General features: G+C 37.6%; 3 protein-coding genes across 3 annotated transcripts; 1 reads left to right on the top strand and 2 right to left on the bottom strand.

The window, feature by feature from the left end:
* Positions 1-335: 335 nt before the first annotated feature.
* LOC116188268 (multiple myeloma tumor-associated protein 2 homolog) lies at positions 336-2738 on the bottom strand. The gene is made up of 4 exons (XM_031517511.1): positions 2562-2738; positions 1887-1976; positions 1111-1378; positions 336-888 (listed from the first exon to the last, which is right to left on the bottom strand). Exons 1-4 carry the CDS (start codon positions 2602-2604, stop codon positions 624-626), a joined length of 666 nt encoding a protein of 221 aa, XP_031373371.1. The 5' UTR covers positions 2605-2738; the 3' UTR covers positions 336-623.
* Positions 2739-3827: 1089 nt separating this feature from the next.
* LOC116188267 (transcription factor DIVARICATA-like) lies at positions 3828-5542 on the bottom strand. The gene is made up of 2 exons (XM_031517510.1): positions 5032-5542; positions 3828-4472 (listed from the first exon to the last, which is right to left on the bottom strand). Exons 1-2 carry the CDS (start codon positions 5406-5408, stop codon positions 4145-4147), a joined length of 705 nt encoding a protein of 234 aa, XP_031373370.1. The 5' UTR covers positions 5409-5542; the 3' UTR covers positions 3828-4144.
* Positions 5543-17633: 12091 nt separating this feature from the next.
* Positions 17634-21668, top strand: LOC116215831 (cationic amino acid transporter 7, chloroplastic-like). The gene is made up of 5 exons (XM_031551605.1): positions 17634-18109; positions 18192-18411; positions 18579-18927; positions 19095-19338; positions 20723-21668. The coding sequence occupies exons 1-5, from the start codon at positions 17722-17724 to the stop codon at positions 21310-21312; spliced, it is 1791 nt and encodes a 596-aa protein (XP_031407465.1). The 5' UTR covers positions 17634-17721; the 3' UTR covers positions 21313-21668.
* Positions 21669-24266: the final 2598 nt, after the last annotated feature.

Here is a 24266-nt window from a genome sequence, read left to right as displayed (position 1 = left end):
AAAATTTAATATTACATTTGATGTAACATGTATTTTTTGAGGACCAATTTATCAATTTACTCAAATTAATTTGATTCTCACTTCAATACATCTTATTATTTAGGGAAAAAAATCCCGCATCTCCTTTACAACTGAAAAACAAAATGAAAGGAAGGATAAAAATTTCCAATTTTCCCCTAGATTTTTTTTTTAAATCAGAATTTCCCGGCTGACATAACCAGCCCATTCGGGTTTAGCTCTTCCTCGGTTGATTGAAACTTCGTTCAGTTCGCACCAAATTCTTTCAAGAAAGACGAATATGATCGCGCAATAATGGAAGAACACCCACTGCTCCATTAAGAATTCAAGGACAGTCAATCTAGGGAGCAGTATATATATATAAGGAGAGGTATTACTTGTACGCAATCAAAGTGCAATATTCTTCTTTGATGATAGATCACGGCAGCGACCACCACCAATAAAGAAGTTAGAATACACATCAGATCATATTTTATAAAATCGAATGAAACGAAAGCTCAAGACATCTCTTTGCAGCCTTCTAGTTTAGCTAAAGTCAGCATCACAACGTTGCATCAAAGAAATTGCGATACTACGTGACCGTCACAGTAGCATTGGACAAGTCTTCAGTCTGAATCATGTCTCCTCTTCTCTTTGTGTTTCCGTTGCCTCTTGTCTTCTGCATCTCGGGAATGCCTCTTTTCTCGCTTCTCATGCTTGTCCCTTTTCTTCTCTTCTCGCCTCCTTTTCTTACTGCCCCGTTCATCCTCTGACTCATCCGACTCGGATTTTCTCCCTGATGCCTCAGGAGCTGCCACGCTAGCCATGTCAAATGAAGCTTCCTTCTCACTGGATTCAAGTGCACTCGATTCTTCCCAAGGTTGAGGGAGCCTGCAGCAAAGCAAGGATTTCATGTCATCTCACCATTTAAAAGTAATCATACACGTCGGAAAAGACAAGAAACTCAGCAGTTAAAAAGCAAAACAAATGTTCTTGAACCTCATAACAGGTAATTGCATACAAGTTGAATGAAGCAAACAATTTTGCTCAAGATAAAAATCTCACATGCCTTTTCAATATTTATTTATTTAGTCATTTGTGAGTAATTGATACCTCGAGTGGCCAAGACCAAGAACATGTGCTGCTTCAGCATGTCCTCCACCCAAATCCTCTGCAGTTGAGCCTCGCTTCACAAGTTCCTTGAACTCATGCTTATCCAGCCGATTGCCTTGAGGCCGGGGAGCACGCTTAGGAGCTAACCCGAGAGCCTCCCTCATAGCCTGCTCTTCTTGCTCCTTGACTCTTCGTATCTCTTCTTTTACAGCCTCTGCATCTGAGCTATTACCACTTTTATCACGGGCATACCAGTGCAAATCCTTTCCTGCTCATATTAACAAGATCAACACCGCCCATCAGACAATATCAGATAGCACAAGAAGAACCAGTCTTTGTTTTAAAGACTAAACAGTAATAACACATGTTTTCAGTTACATTACAGCTGCACTATCTTCTCACAGCCACTCCAGATATTTCAGCAGTAACTGGCTCTAATAGGGGCATAGCCAAATAGATCACAAGTTACCCCAGAGAGTATCATGCATCAGGGGTATCACTGCAGTCCAGTCATCTCTATTTATTAACTTTAAATGTTTCTGCTTCATTGGGGAAAAAAAAAAGATTTTTATCTTGTGAATGAATACAAAGAAAGATATAACAGGCAGTCCGAGAAACTATAGATACATTTTAACTCCTTCAATTTAGAGTTCAGCCATAACCATGCGCAATTTATAGTTCAGGCATTGTAAAACCTACAGATGATACAAGAACAAGGCCATCGCAGTGACACTATTACTGTGACTCGGAGAACATGATATATTTCCATGACCTACCTTTCTGCCATCTTCCAACAGGGGCCCTGATACTGTGACCGAGATAATTCTCCCTATGCTTGTCAACCTTCACGTCTTCCCAACTGAACTCTGAGCATCAAAAGTAGATCACGAGTCAGATGAAAAAAGCCATCAAATCATATAATAACCATATGCTTCGCATGATTTCAAGTAATACCAAGCCGTAGTACGATGAGTATCTTCTTTTACTCAATAGAACAGGGAAAAAAAGGATGAAGTCTTCCTCTTGCGAATTCTTGATCATCGACATCATCATAATCAGGTGGAACAACGACAACTCGGTTTCTCTGATTAGGGTTTCTCTATTTACAGCACTGTTTCAACAAAGCAACTGATGCCCAAAATACATTTCTCTATTGAAAACAACTTAAAAAGAGCAGATTCCTCAAGATTACTTAGAGAATCAAAATGACAAATTGAAGCCCTAATTTGAAAGTGTAGATAATAATAATAATAATAATAATAATAATAATCTTCAATTTCAGCAACGAAAACGATTAGCAGCCAATTCCTACCACAAGATTCAAACTAAGAAGCAGAGGAGGATGCAGCTCAATTTGGGAACCAACAAAAACGCCTCGAGAATAATAAAAACGTTAAGCTCAACGGATGGAGAAAGAAGTTCTAGCCTAGAGAGAGAGAGAGCGAGCTTACGATCGCGGCCACCGCGCACGCCGCCTCTGGTCGGATGATACATCGTGTAGAGTTGGGAAGCTCCTCCCTAATCCAAACGAAGCTCTGCTTTCCTTCGGCTTCCAATTGTATCAATGCTCTCTGACTCTGCTCCTCCTCTCTCTCTCTCCCCCCTTCCGCGGTTATGTATGTTCCAACTTCCAATCCTACCAGCTGATTGATTTGATCTATATGTTCCGTGGCTGTGCTAAAACAATAACGAAGCCCATCAGCCCAAAACTCTGTATCTTTGGGTCCATACTGGGCTTGGGCTATCAAGCCCAGAAAGCTCGACCACGCACGTCGGTGTCGATGAATATCCTTCCCTTCCTCGATGTGGTCTCGGGATATTCCATTCGACAAGCCCCAGAATCGATCTCCTCGTCATAAACCAAAGTTCTTACGCGCGCTTTCTATTTGTATCTAAATTATGTAACATTCATGACGGCCCATTGGATTTCTTAAAAGAATTATTTTGATTCTCCCTTCGCAGTTAGGCCGATGCGTTTTTGTTATCAGAGTTGCATGTGATTCGTCGGCGTGTCTTCACCTGCAAGTCCTTGCTCAGAATTCGTTTACAGCAACTATGAGAAACTTCCATGCTTAGCGGTCCTTTTCTTCTCGAGAACACACGAAGATACCAACATCGACGGAATAATGTCTTGGATTGTGCTTGCTTTGTCATTTCTGAACATCGTCGTGCAGATAGAGCGTTTGGTCATCGTCTCTGTATTAGAACAAGACAGCTCAGATGATGGTGCTGCATCATATCGACGTCGACGTCAGACACCATGTACAAACGCTCAAATTTGAATCAGAATCTCGTTCCATTCGGTATGAGACTTCAACTTTTAATACTTTATGAAACTAATAAGAGGAAAATTCACGACAGACGGAGCCCCCACTAAGTAAATCCACCTGTAAACTCCATTACCTGCCCTCAAGCTATTGCACAAAAACTCTCATTTCCTGACAGTCTTTCATAGAAGATTAAACTAGAATGTAGTTACAAACAGATCGACGCTTTCACTTGTTATTGAAAACTTGTCTTGCATTCTGGAGAAGCACAGGTATACAGATCCATTGGATCAGAATTATTAAGGTCACTGCAACCTCTGTGCTCTTTGCCAGTGCAAAAGCACTTCGACAATACATGCAGCAAAGCGCACAGTTTCTCCGAGTTCCCTCTCCATACTGATATGATGATAAATGAAAGCAAATGTCGAAATCGATATGCAAGAATGCAGATTTACTTGAATAAATATTCTATTTCATTGAATGGTTCCTACGCGAATACATCTTCCAAACTGTACTTCCGAGCAATTATGTTCTTATATTTAGAACCCGTAAGAAGAGATTCCTATAACAACAACCAATAACACCAATTTCTAACTCCACAGGCCCCAAAATCCTAATCTTTCTGAACATCTACTATAATTTCCTAGAACAGATAGATGAGACAGATATTCATGAATGAGGTTTCTAAGTCATGTCCTAGCTAACCATTCGTTTCTTTTATATGTACAAGAAACGGGTTTAACGGGTATGGCGCTTTTAATTGAACTTTACAAGGAATGACCAAAATTTTGGTACCCTAATGACCCTCCCAGACCTTGATCGGGCAGCTGGTTCGGGGCGGGAAACTGCTCCTGACCTTGAGATCCCATGCCCGAAATCCAGTTCTGATCCACTGGTGCAGAGACTAGGTTGCTATCAGCAGTGGTGATATCATGGATGCTCGAACGCTTCCTCTCTTTCTTTCCAGAAGTTTGCCGGAGGAAGTATTTCTGGGCGTGACTAGCAACCTGAGTCGGGGTTCTAGTAACAACCACATTCCTCGAAATGCTTCTCCAGTCACCCTTACCGTACTTTTTGAGCCCAACCAAGAATAACCTGTCAAGACAGTTTATGCGATTACTCAATTGCTGGAAAAAAGCTATGATGGACTGATTCCTAAATTCAAAGCTGAAGACAGAAGCCTTCTTCTCATCCACGAGAGAGAGCCTTTCAGAGACAGACATCATTGGACATGTCGAATGTGATCATCAAGGACCTCACAACATGGCAAAGTCTCAAACTTTTAATAAGGAAAGAAACAAGGCAAAGGGTTCTAACCCAATGACACCGATGTAGCTCAAAACACAGAAAGATTTCAACTTTTGAAAAAGCCTGCTGGAATCCGAATGAACAATAGGCGAAAAGGCCGTAATCCTGGACAAACATTCGAATATGAAAGGATACAGAGCGCTCAAAGCTTACAAGTTATGATTTGTAAATTTTCAAATGTTATGTTTCTTCAGCTTAGTCAAAATCAGCAGGGCATTCACTCAAACCAAAGGAAACAACCGAACCGTATCGAATTTCGTTCATGGCCCCTTATTTCAAAACAACCAGAACAGGAACGAGAACAGAATCACGGGAGCAAACGTTAGATGTTTGGACGACGAAGTACCTGTGTTCTTCCTCTGTCCACGGGGTCCCCTTCTTCCGCTCAACATCGCCATGCTTGGGCTTTGAACCGAAGGAGATCTGACCCGCGGGGTCCCAGCCCTCTGCTAAGCCGCCTTCCGCCGACTCGTCGGCGTAGCTGGGCAGCTCGACCCGGCCGGAGTCGATCTCGGAGACATCATGGACAAGGGCTTCATAGTGCTCCCTCACCTCCACGGGCGACCTACCGGGAAGCTCTCCGGCGATCCTCCGCCAGCGGTCGGGGAGCTCCTCGGGGAAGACCACCAGAGCTTGCTCAAAGAGCTTGTCCTCAAACCGGGACCAGCCTGTCCGGGGGCGGTTCGACTCGGGCCATGATGGCGGGGGCGTTTCCTTGTACATCGGGATTGGATTTGGATTTGGATTTGGATTTGGATTTGGGATGGATGTCGTGTTTGGGTTTCCCTCGGAAATTTCGTGGGGAAGGTTTGGTGGGAAGATTTTGGGAGGGTTTTTTTTTTGTCTGTATTATCTATAATGGCAAAAGCCATGGCTGTATATAGCCCCAACCCAACTGGAACTGGGGCGATGAATCTGCCTAGAGAGAGAAAGTAGAGAGGAAGAGCTGTACGCCCGTATCCTTCTCCGTGCGCCGGGATCATGAAAGCCCGATTCATAGAGGGCGAGGTCTCGTGGTGAACCCGGTGCACGCAAGTTCAGGAAGGGACGAGTGAATATTTGGAAGGTAGTGAAGTGGTGAGTTGGGGTTTTTGGGTGGACCAACTCGGTCTTCTGAACCAACACGTTTTTGCTTTTATTGGCGCCTCTTCCCATTATTATATTATATAAATAAATATTAATCATCAATCAGTTTACTAAATCAATAGTATATGATGATATATATATTTTTTTCTGTTAATATTTTTAAATTTTATCCTTTTCAGCAATTGCCAGTCCACCGGCAGGCGAACCCGATGGTGAATGCCCAAAATTTTCCAATTAGCTTCAACTATTTTTAATCTCTTAAGAAATATATAGAACAGAATAGCGGGAGGTATGCGCGTGGAACTCGTGCTTGTACTGATTTTGTGTAAATTCAGCCATTCAATATTACCACTTCTCCATTCATGTTGCTGGTGCTCGCTGTATATCGAATCCTCCTATAACCGCACTAATCTAATTTATCTACATAATGATGACGAATATGTAAGTTGCTTCCCTTAATCTCTTACTAATATGCAAGTCCAAGACCGTGAACATAAACTACCATATAGGCCGGGTAAGCCCTATATCTCATTTTGATAGAGCAATTGCCATGCATCAATCTTACTCATAGAAAATGATGTTAGCTTTTGGAACACCCCATACTTATTTGATTATTTTGAATATTATTATATGAAACGATGTTGAAAAATATAATAAATCTGATAATTGACTATACGAATTTTAATATTCTTGAAAATCATTTGAAACTTTTAATATTCTTTCACGGGTGGTTAGTCGAAAACCTCTCGACGAGCTAGAGGTTATTTGGTCATTTTAAGCACATTGTAAATCCACGAGAGGATATCCTCAAACATTCACCTATCAAATATATATTAGTAGGAGCGACACATGCACATGTACATGTACGTATATCAAATATTCACATACCAATTCACCCCTGGTACAAAGAATATTCACAAACCAAAATATACCATCTGATTAACCGCATATGATTTTATTCTTCGAAATTTTATTTCCTTGAAATAAAATATATGTATAACCGACTAGGCAGGAAAACGATTTTCTAATAATTATCCAAATAAAAAATAAATTCATGCAATTATTACCTTTTTGAGTAAATTCTTGTGTAATTACTGTTTGCTACTTTTCCTTTTCTACCCACCTTCATCCGCTAATAATAGTTACGACAGTAGTCATAGTTATCCATTAGGACAATTACAGAGAGAGGTATAGTGATTAAGAAGGAGTTTTAGTATCCATTCGATTTCGGATTCGAAATCTTTTGAAGTTATTGGAGCGTTTTTGGCGTGATTACCCACTCCGTGCGTCGCCGGAGATTCACGGAGTCCCGAAAATTAATCGAACGAAACCTGAACACTCCGGATTAAATATATATATATATATATATATAGAAAGGGAGGGGATGGGGAAAAAAGGTATTAATGGGAAAGGTAGGAAACCAAATTCTGGAAAATATCCAAGCAAGAACCAATATTAGATTAGATACTGTTATTGATGGTATATAATAATCACAGGTGAAATGGAACATCCGTCCCCCTTTCCTTTATATGAATCTGATGGCTGACAGGAGATTTGTCGTTTAGTGAGAATTACAGTGTAAGCGAACGAGGCAGTTCAGTCAGGGGGGAAGGGCCGGCAATGATGTCGGCAGCCGCCCGCGCAGAAGCTGACCTTTCCTTGCACCCAGCTGTCCCACTTTACCCAGAGACACTGCCGCCTTTTCCTATAACCAATCGAAATAAAAATTTAATTTTATTACATCGAAAAGAAAAGGCCCCACTTTTTCTCTGCTTTTCTTCTCTTTGGGTGCCGAATGGATAAATTTGAGTATTTGAAGTGAAAAAGAAATATATTTATTTTGTTTATTTATTTACTCACAGGAAGAAACCAAGCCTACTCTACACTTATAGACCCAGCAGTTCTACGTGGCTAACTCGACTTGTCGACACGTGTCTTGCACTCGCGCTTTTCCGCCACACCTCTAACCCTCTATGCTCGTAGGGACACACGATATAATCATGCATGACAAAACATAGAGAGGCAAAGGCAATGAGAGAAAGGGTGACGAAGAGATTACAGTGATAGTGATTGATAAGTCTATGTCGAGAGCATCAGTAATTGAGGAGGATGCGTCGAGAGGAGGAAGTTTTTTTCGCATCAGACTGAAAAGTGAGAGAACTGTATGAAATACTTTTTAAGTTGGACATAAATGGAAAATAATAAAAAAATGAAAGAAAACAATCAAATAATATCACACCAGCTGTTGAATGTCAGATCGGATTTTTTCATTCATTTTTTGACGGTATTCTAAAGGAATATCGGATTTGAAGTACACTTAATCTTTTAATGTTCAATTTGATGTAAAAAATTTATTGAGAATGAATTTGATGGACATTTAATTTCTTAAGGTTTAATTTGATGTACACTTAATTTTTTAAAGTTCAATTTGATGTAAAAAATTTCTTGAGGTCGGATTTGATGTGCACTTAATCTTTTAAGGTTTAATTTGATGTAAAAAATTTACTAAGATCAGATTTAATCTAACGTGCATATTCAGAGGACTAATTTGTCATTTTACTCAAATAAAAATTTAATTTTATTACATAGAAAAAAAAGGGCCCACTTTTTCTAAGCTTTCTTCTCTTTGGGTACCAAATGGATAATAAATTTGAATATTGGAAGTGAAAAAAGAAATATATTTATTTTGTTTATTTATTGACTCACAGTCGGAAACCAAGCCTCCGCTACACTTGTAGACTCAACGGTTCTACGTGGCTAACTAGACCTGTCGACACATGTCTTGCACTTTGCGCATGGTACCGCAAAAGTTTTGTGGATAAGATGGATTTGCCACGTCATTCTCAGGTTGACTCAAAATGAACTATTATTGTCAACGTATTTGTCGCATAACAAAATAACAAATCCATCCAGATTTCTCGACTAATGTTACGAGTAATCTGAAAATTACGCCCTCGAAATTCTTAGACTTTTATGTCATGAAATCAAATCTCTATGTTAATCATCGGTTTCACGTGTATAATTTCCATAGGTATAAGTAAAGCAATAAAATGTACGACTTCACCCTTTTGTCAATTTTCACTTTCTCTGCAAAAGCAATCCCAAAACGATTTGTTAATTTGTTGGTTAATTTGTTGGAAAAACCAAGGGCCAAGTAATTCGAAAAAATAATCGCACATTAATGCCCAACACTGGCTGCCTGAGATTTTGGGCCGAAACTCTTGTTTATGGCCGGAAAGACAGGAAACAATGCTGTTGGGCCGAATTTCTAGCCCAGGAAGCCTAGAAATCGTTAGGGAATTAATTGGACTTTGGATTGATTGGGTCACTGTCAACTTTAATCGCGCAAGAGAAGAGATGTGGCTCTTCAATTCATCATCCCTGTGTTGTATGTTCTGTTCTAAACAATTTGTCTTCGTTCCTAATTCTATCTATCTATAATTCTATCCCGTGTTCCGTTGCGGCATGAAACTTCACATGATTAGCAACTTAAATCCGACGTTAGAGGAGCACGTTCTACTTGATTTGTGACGGTACACAGGCTAGTAATTAAGTCATTGACATCTGATTGGAATGGCTCACCGTAAGGAAAATTTTATATACCTACTTTAGCTAGCTAGCATTGGGATGTCCTTTGAAGCCGAATTAAACTTACGAAATAATTTAATTTAATTAATTAATTAATCCGATGGAAATCGATCAATCAGGAATGTTCATAAACTTTTCAACGAAACATATATTTGTGTGTCTGCCTGTCTGGATGTGAAATCTTTGACCCAAAGCGAGGGATGACCGACCAATACTGCCTACTCTCTTTGTTGTCTATGATGCTATTAATTAAATATTAAACATAATAATTGGTAAGATAATTTCCCAGCTAATTACCTGACATGATGTCCATGTATACCTCCTTCACCTTCCACTGGATGTAATTAATCTGATTAACTAATTACATATAAATTAATATAGAAGAAGGGATAATTAATTCTCCACTTTCCGAGCAGAAACCGATTAATATTTTCTTGTCTGTTCTTTGACCGGGAGACCATCTCTTCTTCAGATGGAAATTGTTAATTACTCTTTCTCCCATTAACTGATATATGTGGCTTGATCTCGTGCTCGGAAACGGGACACGACACGAATTTTAGAAATCAGGAGTTAGGCTCCACAATCAGGTCTTAATCCAGTATATAGTAGTCGCCGGTTAATCAACACTTTGCTATAATAAAATATATATTACGTTTTCCGACTTGTCGTGAATATCTTTCAACTTGTGTAGGTTAGATTTCATTGGGTCATTAATCCAAGGTCGCGACGATGCATGACATGCGACATGATGTTCTTTATCGGTTATTAAAAAAAAAATGCATGTTCTGAACAGTATATAAAACATGTATGGAACAAGCAATGGCATATGAAAGGAGGAGTACTTGGGCAATGGTCCACCAAAAAATGGATTTTTAAAAAAAAAAAAAAAAAAAGAAAGGAACGGTGAACAGTGTGGTTTGGTTTCTGAGTCATTCACTGAGAGGACTGGGACTCCCACTGTGTTCCAGATGAAGTGCCAAATAATGAACCTCAACGAAGAGTTTGTCCCAATTCCTATTTCTGTGATGAACAGAAGCCAATGTCCATCTCATCTTATTGATGAACCTCCATTTTATTGGCAATATTATCTATCTTACCTATCAATACGAAAGAAGCCAATGTCCATAACGCAGTTGAACAGTGGCACTGTTCAAGTGCCTAAACAAATTTCCTAGGATCGACGAACTAAGCCAGTTCACCCAACCGACTGCAAGAGGGGGACGGCCACGTCCTATCCAAAATAATACACTGCAGTCTGGACGGATAACTAAAGAAAATATAACATCCCGTTTGATTTCGCAATCTAATTTTAAGATATTAATTCTAACTTTAACTCTACTCATTATATAACAAAAATCAACTCTCAAAAGTCAAAAGAGTGGACCACATATATTAACCTGCATACAATTTCATTATAATTAATTTTCTACACCATTATTTCAACTTTCAAAAGTCAAAAGAGTAAACCACATATTCAAAAGTCAAAACAGTGGACCCATATATTAATTTATATACAATTTCATTATAATTCATTCTCTACACCATTATTTTAACTTTCAAAAGTCAAAAGAGTGAGCCTCATGGGATAACAACTATTTGAGTCTTAATAAAAATAATAATTGCTTTTTTTTAATTACAGAAAAATTACCATTGATGTTGAAAATGGAGGATAAGAAAATTAAAAACGCATTAGGTGGCCATTATGGCCGGAGGGAGTGCAAAAAGTCGCCGGGATTTTTGTTTGGAGGGGACCTGAGGAGTAAAAAAAACCGGAAAGTGGCTCTTCTTCCCATTTAATAAATAATAACTTTTGGTTGGACTTGGAGATTTGCTGTTCGGCGAGCATGCCGGAAAGCCGGCGCATTTCTTTCTATACGTGTCACCAGTGACTGTGAGTTCTTTTCGCGTTTCTGTCCCTTCAAACTTCTATAAAGTTTTTTTTTTTTGGTAAAGTTGGTAAATCCGGACTTGGTTTCATCACTAAGCTTACAGTGAAAATCGTTATATAGTAGATAACCTGAATTCATGTGCCATCTCTTATACGTGATTGAGCAGGTTCAACTCGTTTTGCTCCGCAATATTAGGTCCGTGTAGAAAATCCCGATAACCAAACTGTTCTACAAAACCGTTCCACCCCGAACCGAAAAAACCAAATTAATTTGTTACGAAAAATATTCAGTTTGGAATTTCAAAACAAAAATCGGTTACGGAACGATTACGATTTTTAAAATTAGAAAATCGCGGTTAACTGTTTCATTTCAAGTGCATATATTTATAACGTTACCATATACTTTATATATATATATAATTTAAAAATTTTAATTCAATAAAAGATAAAAAAAAAAAGTGAAGTAAAGACTAAAGAGTATAAAATTCAATATATATATTCGGTTCGGTTAACTAAACCGTAAAACTAACTACTTTTCGGGATGATTTTCTTCTTCTAATTCGGTTACTATTAGTAAATGGCGTCCTACTACATGCAATGCAACTCGTGTCAAGTGGGGCTTTTGGCAAAGTTCTCTATCCTCTCCCGTTAAGATTAAACTTCCATTGGCATTGGGGTACGATTGGAGTTTGTTTCTTAGTTTGTCGGCTTCAGCATGAAAAAAGAGGCCTATTTTTGCAACCTCCATAACAAATTCATAACAAATTAAATCATAAAATGGAGTAAGATATTATCACATTAGGTGACCATTAACGTGCACGATAAATTCAATTCAATGATCCTTGTCACTCCAGTTTTTTTTTTCGGTAAGTAAAGAGGGCCAAGCTTGAATAAAGAAACAACAAAATTAGAGCGTCACGTCTTGATTCTAATTCTGTGTTGTATTACCACATAATTGTGCAATGACTCAACTTAACCAAATTAAAATAACAATCACCTAATTTCAAGAAATGTGAGTCGTTACCTAGAAACAACGCAGACCTTTACTATCTTTACGATATTACTTAAACAGGGCACTGTCAAATTAATGCTCGAACAATGAATACACACTACTTTGGGTTCGGTCTTCTCTAGTCGTAACATAAAGGATGCCACCTCGATGAGTTTTATCATCCTCACCGAGTAATAATTACCATCAAAGAAAATTTAAAAAGCGCCTACTCGTGATAGAATTACTTTCAATATTGATTTAATACGCGTGCTGCATGAATTTCTTTTCTTATATTATACAATATACTTAGTATTTTATAATTGTTAAAGAAAACGATTAAATTTTAAATTTAACTATTCAAATATGGATTGATTGAATAAATTTGATTTTTTTTTACATAAGATTGAATTTTTTTAATATGTGTACCATTCTAGGTAATTTTTTGTTTCCCGAAAATTTTATTAATAATTTTTTTTCAAAAGTTATACTTTCATCAATTCTTTTCCTTATTGCTAATATGATAGAATTAAAAGAATTATTAATATCTATAGACACACACCTTCAGTCATCAGAGATTCGTTTTCTTAGTTTTATTTGTTGCATTAGATTAGATGAAATACAAAATCATAAATTTATATATTTATTCAAATTTATAATTTTTTATAATTTTAAGTTATGCAGATAAAAACTTAATAATAAGAGTTTTGTTATGTCACTGAAAAGAAAAAAGAGGTTTTGTTCTCACTATTTCAAATTTGAATTGGATCGATCAATTATTTCAATAAATTTACCAACTCCTCATTTATTTTAACTTTCACTTTCCTTTTACATAATTCACATAAGATAAAAACTCTATGTTTATTAATGCTTTTCTTATTTTGTCTACTTAAGGTGCTTGCTTTTTGTTATTTTATTTACAATTTATAATTTCTATATTGATTATCATTATGAAATTAACAATGTACTCTCACGTAATCTTTGAAATCTCAATAGCTGTCAAATGTGTTGATAAATTTAATTGCAATATATCTTCAATTATTTTTACAATCACAATTTTATAATTTATGTAATCCATTTGTGACAAAATTTTATTTCCTATTACTAAATTTTAAACTTTGATTATTTATTATTATTAGGTGATTTTTATTATATCTCAAGGCAATTTTATTATAGACACAAATCACGCAACTATTAATACCCATCGATCCACTTGACTCTCTCTTGATATCATTGCCATTAAAAAGAAGGTCTCATAGTGGTTCAAATATTTTTGGTTAATTGATCCAGAATTTTCGCAAACCAATATTACTGGGTTGACTTTTGACAAAACCATCATGTTAACTAATTGATTACGATAAATTGGATCGGATTTTGCAGTTTTTTTTTATGCAGTACCTCGATGTGATATAAGTGTGAAAGGGATTCAAGAATTAATTTTCTTTTTATAAGGGCTAAAATAATTTATTTTAGCTTTTTGATCCCATATTGCAGGGTGGATCTTGAAAGATATGAATGAAAGATCTCCCTCCAAATCGTACATACGACTTTCATCGAATACAGCTTTCCACAGAATTCTATATGTATCCATGAGATCGAGTATGGAATTCTGTTTACTCACTTTAAATTGAGTATCCGTTTCCCTCCCTTTCCTGCTAGGATTGGAAATCTTGTATTTTGCAAATCCATACGATTGAGTCCATGAGTTTCCGAAATTGTGTAAAAATAAAAGAAGTGCTTCGAATCATTGCTATTTGACTCGGACCTGTTCTAAAAAAGTTGAGGCATTTCGAATTGTTTGTTGACACGGACAAAGTCAGGGAAAACCTCTAACCAATCATGTCTCTTCGGATTCTCTCTCATTATCGATTTGGAATGTAAAATAAAAATCTCCTCAATCAAACAACTTTACGAGAAAGTGCTAAAAAAATTCAAATGCAATGAGAGAAATAAGATGAACAAAACTATTATATGCAAATAATGGCTATAGCGGTTGGCAAGCAAAAATAATAATTACGGTTATTTTTATCCTAATCATTAGATTCTCTTACGTAAGATCTTAATTGTACATGTGTTCACGATTTTTTTATCTTAAGATTCACCCCTCATAGTGTGACTATTGATATTTTCAACCATTCATCTTCTCATCGATGCTCGATCTCGCCTATGAATGAGCCGGATCCGCTTCGATATTAAACTAAACTGAAATGCACATGTTCAAGCAAATAAAAAACAATTTAATTGCATTAAAAAAATAATAATAAACAAACACAAAAAATCATATTCCTGTCACATTTACTCAAAATTAAACAAGAACCAAGCCCCCAAATTGAAAGAAAAATCGTCAAATCCCTAAAAAATTCAGTTGACGCTCGGCACCACCCCAAGACCGCCCGCCCTCCCTCGGCTCTGCCTCTAGCCCAACTCCTACCCCTCCTCCTTCCCTACCGGCCATTGGTCAAAGACTCATGCTTGGTCGAAACAGAGGATTTTGTTATGGGGATTGTAATGCTCCGTTTGGATTCAAAGCCTCATTTTAAAATCTTACTTTAACTTAATTATACTCATAATAAAATAAAATTATACCAACAACAAAACAAAATAACTCATAAAAACTCAAAGAGTGGGTCCCATTTATATCACTTTTTTTCGAAATCAAAATTACATAACTCATAAAAAGTCAAAGGGTGAGCCTTATACATAACAATTTATACTATTCTTTTTCAAAATCAAAATTTGATTTTAAAATGTTATTTATAAAACAAACGCAGCATAAATCTTTTTACCCGATTCTAACGAGTTCACGAAAGCAAGCATAATTGCATGTTCTCGTAATAGTTTGTGAATTCTGATTTCATATGCCACATTTAAGTTATGAGAATCCACCTTGAAAATAGAGAAAAGATTAAGAAATATAAATTCTACTGAATATATGTTATGTACTGTCAGAGAAGTTCCGGTTATAGATTTTGTTACTATTTAATAATCCATGTAGAGAAACTCGCCATGTGTTGCGTCCTTCAATGACTCATACATAAGCTTAATCCATTTGACTCTTCATAGACAAAAGGAAACTTGAAAAATATCCGCACGCGATTAACTTTTGTAAATTTGTAAACTGAAGTTTGATGGTTCTCAACGAAAAGTCTAATTTGAAGCTTTTACCTGATTGAGGCAATGTGTTCTTCGCGAGTATAAAGAGAGCTTCTAGGATGACAAATGAACTAATATTGCAGCCTACTAGTTAGGATGTGCATGAATTGTCCAATAAACATGTCTCCGTCAAGGAACCGAGATAATCTAGAATAGTATAGTGGAGGAACGCGCTAAATCTATACGATATTTGAAGTGTATAGGCCTCCATATATCTAATGAAATTAGTTTCTAATAGCATGCTTGAGAAGTTCAATTTGATGATATTGTTCAACTAGAAAAAGAAGGCTCGTACATTACTGCAGATGATTTCACGGATAATAACTATATTTTAAGTTAATATTCTAATTATATAAAACTTAATATCAAAGTAATTTTTGTTAACTGTAAGGCTGGGATGGAAGGAAGAAAAGGGGAAAAGTAGGGTTAAGAGGGGCCTAGAGGCAGAGTCGGGGGAAGGGCTGGCGTTCTCGGGGCAATACCGAGCGTCGATTGAATTTTGTAAGGATTCGATGATTTTTCTTTCAATTTGGGGGTTCGGTTCATGTTCAATTGGGAGTAAACGTGTCAAGAAGATGATTTTTAGTGTTTATGTATCATTTTTTTAAGTAATTAAATTATTTTATATTTGTTTGAATTGGTGTATTTGGGTTCGATTTAATATCGAAGTGGATCTGGCTCATTCATGGGTAAGACTAAGTATCCACGAGAAGATGCGCGGTTGAAAATATCGATAGTTAAACTATGAGGGGTGAATTTTGAGGTTAAAAATTTAAGATATGTGTACAGTCAGGATCTTACGAAAGACAATTTAACGGCTAAAAAAAAATTGAGATAGTTATTTTTGTTACCAATTATGATAGCATCACCCACCTAATGGAGCCAACCAATGTCTTTCAAAATGTCCACCCTTTTTTATTTATTTATTAAATATATGTAATCAACAAATTCTCCCCATTTTTATAATTTATATAAAAACAAATAATGACTATGTATTTAACTATTAAGGCCAAAGAAAAGGATTTGTTATGTGGGAGTTCTATGGTTGCATAGAACAATTAAAATAAATTACTTCAAAATCAAAATAAATTACTTTAATTGATAGTAATTTACTTTAATTTTTTAGTAAATTACTAATAAATAAAGTAAATTATATAAATTTTAAGATAAATTACATATATTTTGAAGTCATTTTACACACATTTCAAAGAATTTTACTTAATTTTTAATAAATTATATATATTTTTTACTTAAAATTTTAGTAATTTTTATAATTATATGACGCAATCAATTTGATTAATTACACCGTAGAATTCATTTTGTTACGGGCTTAACAAATTCATACCAATCGAAAATATTTTGCAGCTTTCTTTCTCCATCATTGTCATACCCTTTGTCCAATCACTTCCTCCTGCCATAGTTATCTCTTCCCCTTCCCCATGGAGTGTCAAGAAAGTTACTGCTGTCTTCCTGCCCACCGAGCATTGGCCTTGCCGGTGACAGTCAGATTTATAAAAGAAAGAGAAGTCGTATAGTTTCACAGAAAGAGAAATCTGCAGATTTCAGGATTTTACCCCCCATTGTTTCTCTTGTACCAAAATGAAAATCCATTTCCCAAAAAAAGAAAAAGGGTAAAGAATGAAATGAAAAGTGTACTTATATAATAAAAATGTCTATCAATTTGACAATGAAACAAATTTTATTGTTTATTTGATAAAAAAGAGAAGCGTCCTTGCATTTTAGAAAAGCCATTCATTTATAAGACATTATCATTTGCTTTTATTAGGAAATATATACATATCATGTGTTAGACAAGTCATGAGATAATTGCGAGATTCAACTTTTTTTAAGTTTGATTGGTTGTATTATCGCTTTCCTTTTCTGTCTATAACGGTCTATTTATTGCACCAAAATAGTACTTGACTTTCAATATATATATATAATATAATTACTTACCCTTCACCGAAGAAGAAATATATATTGCTTACCATTTATCGGTCTATTTGAACATTAGAATTACACATACATATTTTTATGAGATTGTGAGTAATTCATGAGCTTAAAAGAAAAAAAAGATTACTGTTTAATTGGAAGGGCAAAACTAAACTAAAAATAATTTTCTTGATCTTTTTACTCTGGAAAGTGGAAATTTTGCATTGGAACCCCCGAATTGAATCAAATTTGCGCCCAACCAGTCCTCTCCTTCTTCCTCCTCTCCTCTCTCTATAAATCCCCCAACTCTCCTTCTCTCTCTTACTCCCTCAGTGAACAAACATCCATCGAGAGAGAGAGAGAGTGGGAGCCGAGCTTCGATTTTTTTTCCCCCATTTTCCATGGCGAACTTCCAACATGGGTCCTCCTTCTCCAGTCTCAGAGCTTACCTCCACGCCCTCTCTCAGACTCCTTCCCGGCTCGCCCGACGGGCTTGCTCCGTCTCCTCCTCCTACGAGGAGATGAGCCGGGTCCGGTGCTTTTCCGGCTCGGACATGGCCAAGACTCTCCGGTGGCCCGACCTTGTCGGGTTCGGCCTCGGCGGGATGGTCGGGGCGGGAGTCTTCGTGACGACAGGGCACTCCGCACGGTTCTACGCAGGTCCCGCCGTGGTTGTGTCCTACGCCATTGCCGGCCTCTGCGCCCTTCTCTCCGCCTTCTGCTACACCGAGTTCGCCGTTGACATGCCCGTCGCCGGCGGTGCCTTCAGCTACCTCCGCGTCACCTTCGGTGAGCTGTCGTGCTCGCCGTCGACATTCTTCTCTGTTTCTAAAGTTTCGATTTTTGGAGCTCACCCTCTCCTCTGTTTCAGGCGAGTTTGCGGCGTTCTTGACGGGGGGGAACCTGATAATGGAGTACGTGACTTCTAACGCCGCTGTCGCGAGGAGCTTCACGGGTTACATGGGCGCCGCCGTCGGAGTCTCCTCTGCCAACTGGAGATTCACAGTCGGTTGGCTTCCCAAAGGCTTCAATGAAATCGATTTGGTCGCCGTCGCCGTTATCTTGATCGTAACTCTCATCATCTGTTACAGGTTTAAAATTTTTTTAAAAAAACCTTTAATTCTTTACAGCCTTCAATTCTGCTTGAAATTACATGCATTTTATTACCGGTTCGGGTCAAATACTACTATCATGTTAGGTCGGTCATGTCATGTCCATGGAATGTTGCATTGCTTCTTACAAAACAGAATTTTGACAGCACGCGGAAGAGCTCGGTGGTGAACATGGTCCTGACAACGCTGCACCTGTTGTTCATCGCCTTCGTGATCCTAATCGGGTTCTCTAAAGGGGATTGGAAGAACTTCACTGAGCCGGGCGACCCCAAGCACCCGGGCGGGTTCTCCCCTTATGGCGTGTCGGGGGTCTTCAATGGGGCGGCAATGGTGTACCTGAGCTACATTGGCTACGATGCCGTCTCAACCATGGCCGAGGAGGTCAAGAACCCGATCAAGGATATCCCGGTAGGGGTGTCGGGCTCAGTTATTCTAGTCACGGTCCTCTACTGCTTGATGGCCGCATCTATGTCCATGCTCATGCCTTATGATATGGTAAGCTTTGACCGGCGTACAGTTGTGAGCATTATATATTATATATTATATATAATAATAATAATTATTATTATTATGTGATGATGGTGTGATGAATGTCGCCTTTTTTATTTTTTTGGCCGTGGCTTTACGCACGTGATCTTCACGTGGAATGGTCTCTGCTGCAGATAGATGAGGACGCACCATTCTCCGCGGCGTTCAGCGGCGGAGGAGGGGGAGGGCGGCGGTGGAGGTGGGTGTCCAACGTAATAGGGGCTGGGGCCAGCTTCGGGATCCTGACGTCACTGTTGGTGGCGATGCTGGGGCAGTCACGCTACATGTGCGTCATCGGACGGTCCAGAGTGGTCCCCGCTTGGTTCGCCCGGGTCCACCCCGCAACATCAACGCCCGTCAACGTTTCTGCTTTTCTCGGTACGTTACTGTCGCCGCAACCTGTAGATTTTCCCTCATATTTTATCTATTCATATATTTATTTATTATTTTAGTAAAATTAAAAATAGATGAAGGGGGAATATTTACATCGATGGATGGGAATCTATGGGGGCTCGATACGTGAGAGTGGGACTTATTAAAGTTGTTTATTATATTTTATATATTATTATGTCATTTATCAAATTATTTAATTGTTTAATTTATTATGTTAAAATCGTTTTCTTGTTCTTGTCAATGTTTTGTGGATTCGATGGGCTGTGGTGTTTCGTGTCTGTCCCTTACTCTGGGCAGTTGTTATGGGCCCACTTTTCAAACCGTTTCGGTTTGCTTGGGCTTAGGATGATCATGCTCTTGGTGAAAAAGTAGGGTTGAGATTATCATAAAGATATACCGAGGTGACAACATGGCGCGGTAGATTATCATCGTCCTTATATTTGATAATGAGGCGGGCAGTCAACTCCGACTAAGGTTTGCTACATAAAGTGCTATATGCGCACGAAGTCATTAATTAGGGACTTAGCAAAAACATTTTGTTTTGAGGATAAGTCGGAGATAAATTATGGAAAAGGAAATGGTGGGATGACGAATTGGAGAGCACGTGTTGTTTGTGGCATAGAGAGATACCATATGTCTATATATATCTCGGTGTGTGTGTGTAGTGTTGTACTTCGTGTATGTCTGTTGTATGTCTTTATGTATGAAGTGGATATATCAGATATGTATTCACCCATGTCAAAATCTCGACTGAACCCTACCATATTGGGAGAGTCCAAGTCAAGTGGTCCATAGCTGCCCAAACAAAATCTTTCACTATTAGTATCTTTTTCCCTTTTCCATTTCTTTTTCTCATTTTTGCAATATATATATATATATATATATGTAGGTATGTATATATGATTCCTTCATATAGCTTGGATATCGTTGGAGTTAGATTGATGTTGAAAGTGACCCCTCCTCACAAGGTTACCATTGAAAGTTCCTCACAGCATCGATAAGATGAAAAAGGAACTGAATGGACATCTTTGGGATCATCCCCCCACATCCCAACTCCCCACTGTTCATTTGAGTCGAACCAATTCTTATCCCAGTCCATCCAATATCAATAAGACACCATACATATGATCCTCCAAAAAAAATTTCGACAGGGACTTATAATAAATAATGCCAGAAAGGTTTGGCGACCTTTGTAGTGCACCCTTATATGGCTTGTGCACGTTTTCGATGCACTCTCTAGCTCATTTTCTAGCTTGAAGCAGGGATTGGTAGGGGGATTCGTACCGTACTGTTCAATCTTAGTCTGATATAATGATCGGTTGAGGTGAAGGTTTGACATTTGTATATTTTTGCTACTCTTATTTTTCAGGAATTCTGACCGCAGCTATAGCGCTTTTCACCGAACTGAATGTCCTCCTGGACCTCGTATCGATCGGGACCCTTTTCGTCTTCTATATGGTGGCAAACGCCGTCATCTACCGGCGCTACGTCTTCACCCCGGCGACCGTGAACCCCTGGCCAACCATCTCCTTCCTTGCTTCTTTTTCCCTCACCTCAGTTATCTTCGCCCTCGTGTGGCAGTTGTTCCCCCCGGGCAAGCCCAAGATCCTCATTCTTTGCGTGTGCGGGGTTGTGGCGATCGGTATCCTGCAGCTGTTCCACTTTACCGTGCCCCAGACCCGGAAGCCTGAGTTTTGGGGCGTACCATTGATGCCCCACGTCCCATGTGCATCCATCTTCCTCAACGTTTTCCTTCTTGGGTCCCTCAAGGGTCCATCCTATGCCAGGTTCGGGATTTTCTCGGCCATCCTGGTGGTTGTGTATGTTCTGTACAGTGTCCATGCTAGCTTTGATGCGGAGGGTGACGGGTCGATCGGTCAAAAGAGCAGTGATTTCATCAAGAGCTCGGAATCTCATGGTGATCAAGAAAGTGGTGACCCAATTGGCCTCAAAGCGTAGAGATAATGTCTGTGCTTAGGCCCCTTTTTTGGCTCAGTGACCCTTTGGAGGAGCCCTTTGTGTCTGTTTTGTTATATCAATGAGGTTCTCCAAAAGGGCTGAAAGAAAGAAAGAAAGAAAGAAAGAAAGAAGAGTAAAGAAGATTAGCATACTCCTCTTCTTTTTCTTTAAATGTTTTTAGGGCACAAAGGATAATTTTGTGCAAGCTCTCAATGCAATGCTGAAAGTAAATTAGTTAATTCCCTAGTTTTTATTCTCCCTCTCTTCTTGGTTAGTTTTTTTCACTCATATACTTAATGTTGGTCGGATTACAAGTTTTTCTCACCCAATTACTAATTCGGGCATTGGTTTGCATATGATTCTATGATATAGTTAATGTATCGGCTTTCACAGTTACCTCTTCCTCCAGTTAGTTGACTCGTATTTTTGGTGGGATTACTAGATTCCCTCAACGCATAAAAAGAAAGTTATTCTTATTTAGCATGGAATATGACATAATCACATTCATTAAGGAAAATTTAAGGGGAATAACATGTCAAATTAACTAACTAAAAGATGATACAGTTTTCGCTTCCTCTAACGAAGAATATTCTAATGGGTACTTCTTCGTCTTTAATTGCATTTGACAACTATTTTTTTTAAGAACTGAGATTACATTCAATTTTGAAAGACTAAAGGCAACAATTTACAGTCAAATTTGGACAAAGAAAGGAAACTAGTAAACGCAAAGTATTATTAAAAAATAAATAAATGAATAAAGGGCAAAAAAAAAACCCCCAATATCTATCTTTATCCCTATCCAATTCCAGACAGAGATGACTGTGTTACTTTCCATCAGAAATGAAAGGGAAAGCTGCAGAACTTCTTTTTTTTTTTTTGGCTACTTTTTTCTTGAAAGGGGCATATTAACTAAAATGCCTTCTCCTAGATCTCAACATCCAATTTTACTTTCGGTCCATTTATTTTCCTTATTCTTTTGTTATCTTCTCTGTAAGGAATAATTCCATAGCTAGTATTATTTATTTATTCATAGGAACTTCTGTCCTCTTATTATATATCGTCACGGGTCAAGAATATGAAAGAAATATTAGCGAAACTGGAGATGATATGATAAATATTCGCCCTTGTTTGAGAGACTCGAAAGGATTTCAGTGAAGTATTTGTAATTAAAAGATTAGATAGATAGATAGATAGATAGATAGATAGATAGATATGAAGTTTATTAAAGGGGCAGTGAAGATTATGAGACATATAGGTGCCCAATGATACAGCTGAAAGATGGCAATGTCATGTTCGATGACAAAATAAAGCATAGGGACAAAGGGATTACGGGCCAATGCTGTTGGGTCCATGTTTTCATTTCATAATCCTTACTGAAAAGCCTCTTTGTCTGCCGCCATGGCCCGTCGTTTTCTGTTTTGCCTTCAACCAAATCCTTGTCACTTATTTCAGCATAAAAAGAAAAAAAGTTTAAAAAGGAGAAAAAAAAACAAAGCTTTCTAAAAAGATGCGACCTTTCTCGTCCCGAGCATCACTAATGATAATCTCATTTTGGATCCCAATTTCGATCCTATTCTGTACCCCATAGGTACCCATCTAATCAACGCGTCATTAAAAAAAAGAAAAAAAAAAAAGGAATTCTTCCGAAATCAAGATTTTTCTCTCCAATAGAAGGGATCACACATGACAGACACGTGTCGATTCATTGGCCTCCTCTTTGTCTCCCTAGATCCAGTGCCAAATTATTATTGACACAAAAAAATTGAAACCAATCCCTCTAAATTGGAACCGTTTCCAATTTGCTCAAACTCTCCAATGGGATCAAAAATTGGGTTGTCCTATTTAGTAAGCCCTACCAAAATTGAAACTCTCCTCATCCTCATTGGAGATGCTACATCCATTGTATGATATTATGTTGTTCTTATTTCTAATTTAGATAAATTAATTAAATAAGTTATGCTTCTATCGCTAGCAGATCATTTTCATTTTACATACATGTATTTTTAAAACACCAGCATAATATATCTTAATTACTAAATTGAACTATCAATGAAGTTTTATTAAAAAATGTGACAAAATATATTCGTTCGTCGTCCAAACAATTTGCTTCACGAAATGACTACTTTATAAATAAAAGATCTAAATCTACTGACATATGTTGAGTTCGAATTAGGATGATAGTCCGGAGCCATAGAAGATTTTCCTAAAGAAAACAAAATTGGTCAAAATTAATAAATTCCCGACCTAGCTACATATTTTTATGATGAAAATAGAACACAAGGAATTTCTTCTTTATTAAAGCGATGCCTTTTTTTTTTAAGTTAAATAATCAATTATTGGTGGGACCTCCGGTAATGTAAACAGAATTCCACCAATAACATCTTATCGCATCTGGCATTTTACTTAAATGAGGATTGGTCAAGATACCCTAAGAACAAAAATGACAACGAAAATGGACATATATTCGACACAAATTTTCCTTCAGGAGTTGAAAAATTTTCCCGAGTCCATTGGAATCTTGACTATCTGTTGAAATCTGTGATGGGAAATCTGGAGACTTTCTTCTCCTTTTAGGATTCTCGGACCTAGTGAGTCGTGCTGTTTAAAATTTTCTTTGGAATTTTACTGAACTTTGTTATTGGTTATCGCATAATCGAAAGAGGTAGAGATTATTATTTAAAGAATGAATACTTCAATTTGTTACATAGGACATTATTCGAAACGTCAAGCTATGTAATAACAAGATTTATTCTTTTTCTTTTTTCCGTTTACAAGAACATTATACGAATGGTTCAAAACTTAAAAATTAATATCGTTAAAAGATTCCCACTCGAGGAAGGCGAAGGAAGATTCTTACAGGATAAGAAATCAAGAACATTACCTCACTGATACTTCGAGGAAAAAAAAAACAATAAATGAACAAATTGACCAATCTTCTCTTTTATATATATATA

This window comes from Punica granatum, chromosome 8 (genome assembly GCF_007655135.1).
Source record: "Punica granatum isolate Tunisia-2019 chromosome 8, ASM765513v2, whole genome shotgun sequence".
Taxonomy (NCBI): domain Eukaryota; kingdom Viridiplantae; phylum Streptophyta; class Magnoliopsida; order Myrtales; family Lythraceae; genus Punica; species Punica granatum.
The sequence above is the reverse complement of the archived record's forward strand: the minus strand, read 5'-3'. Positions and strand labels throughout refer to the sequence as shown.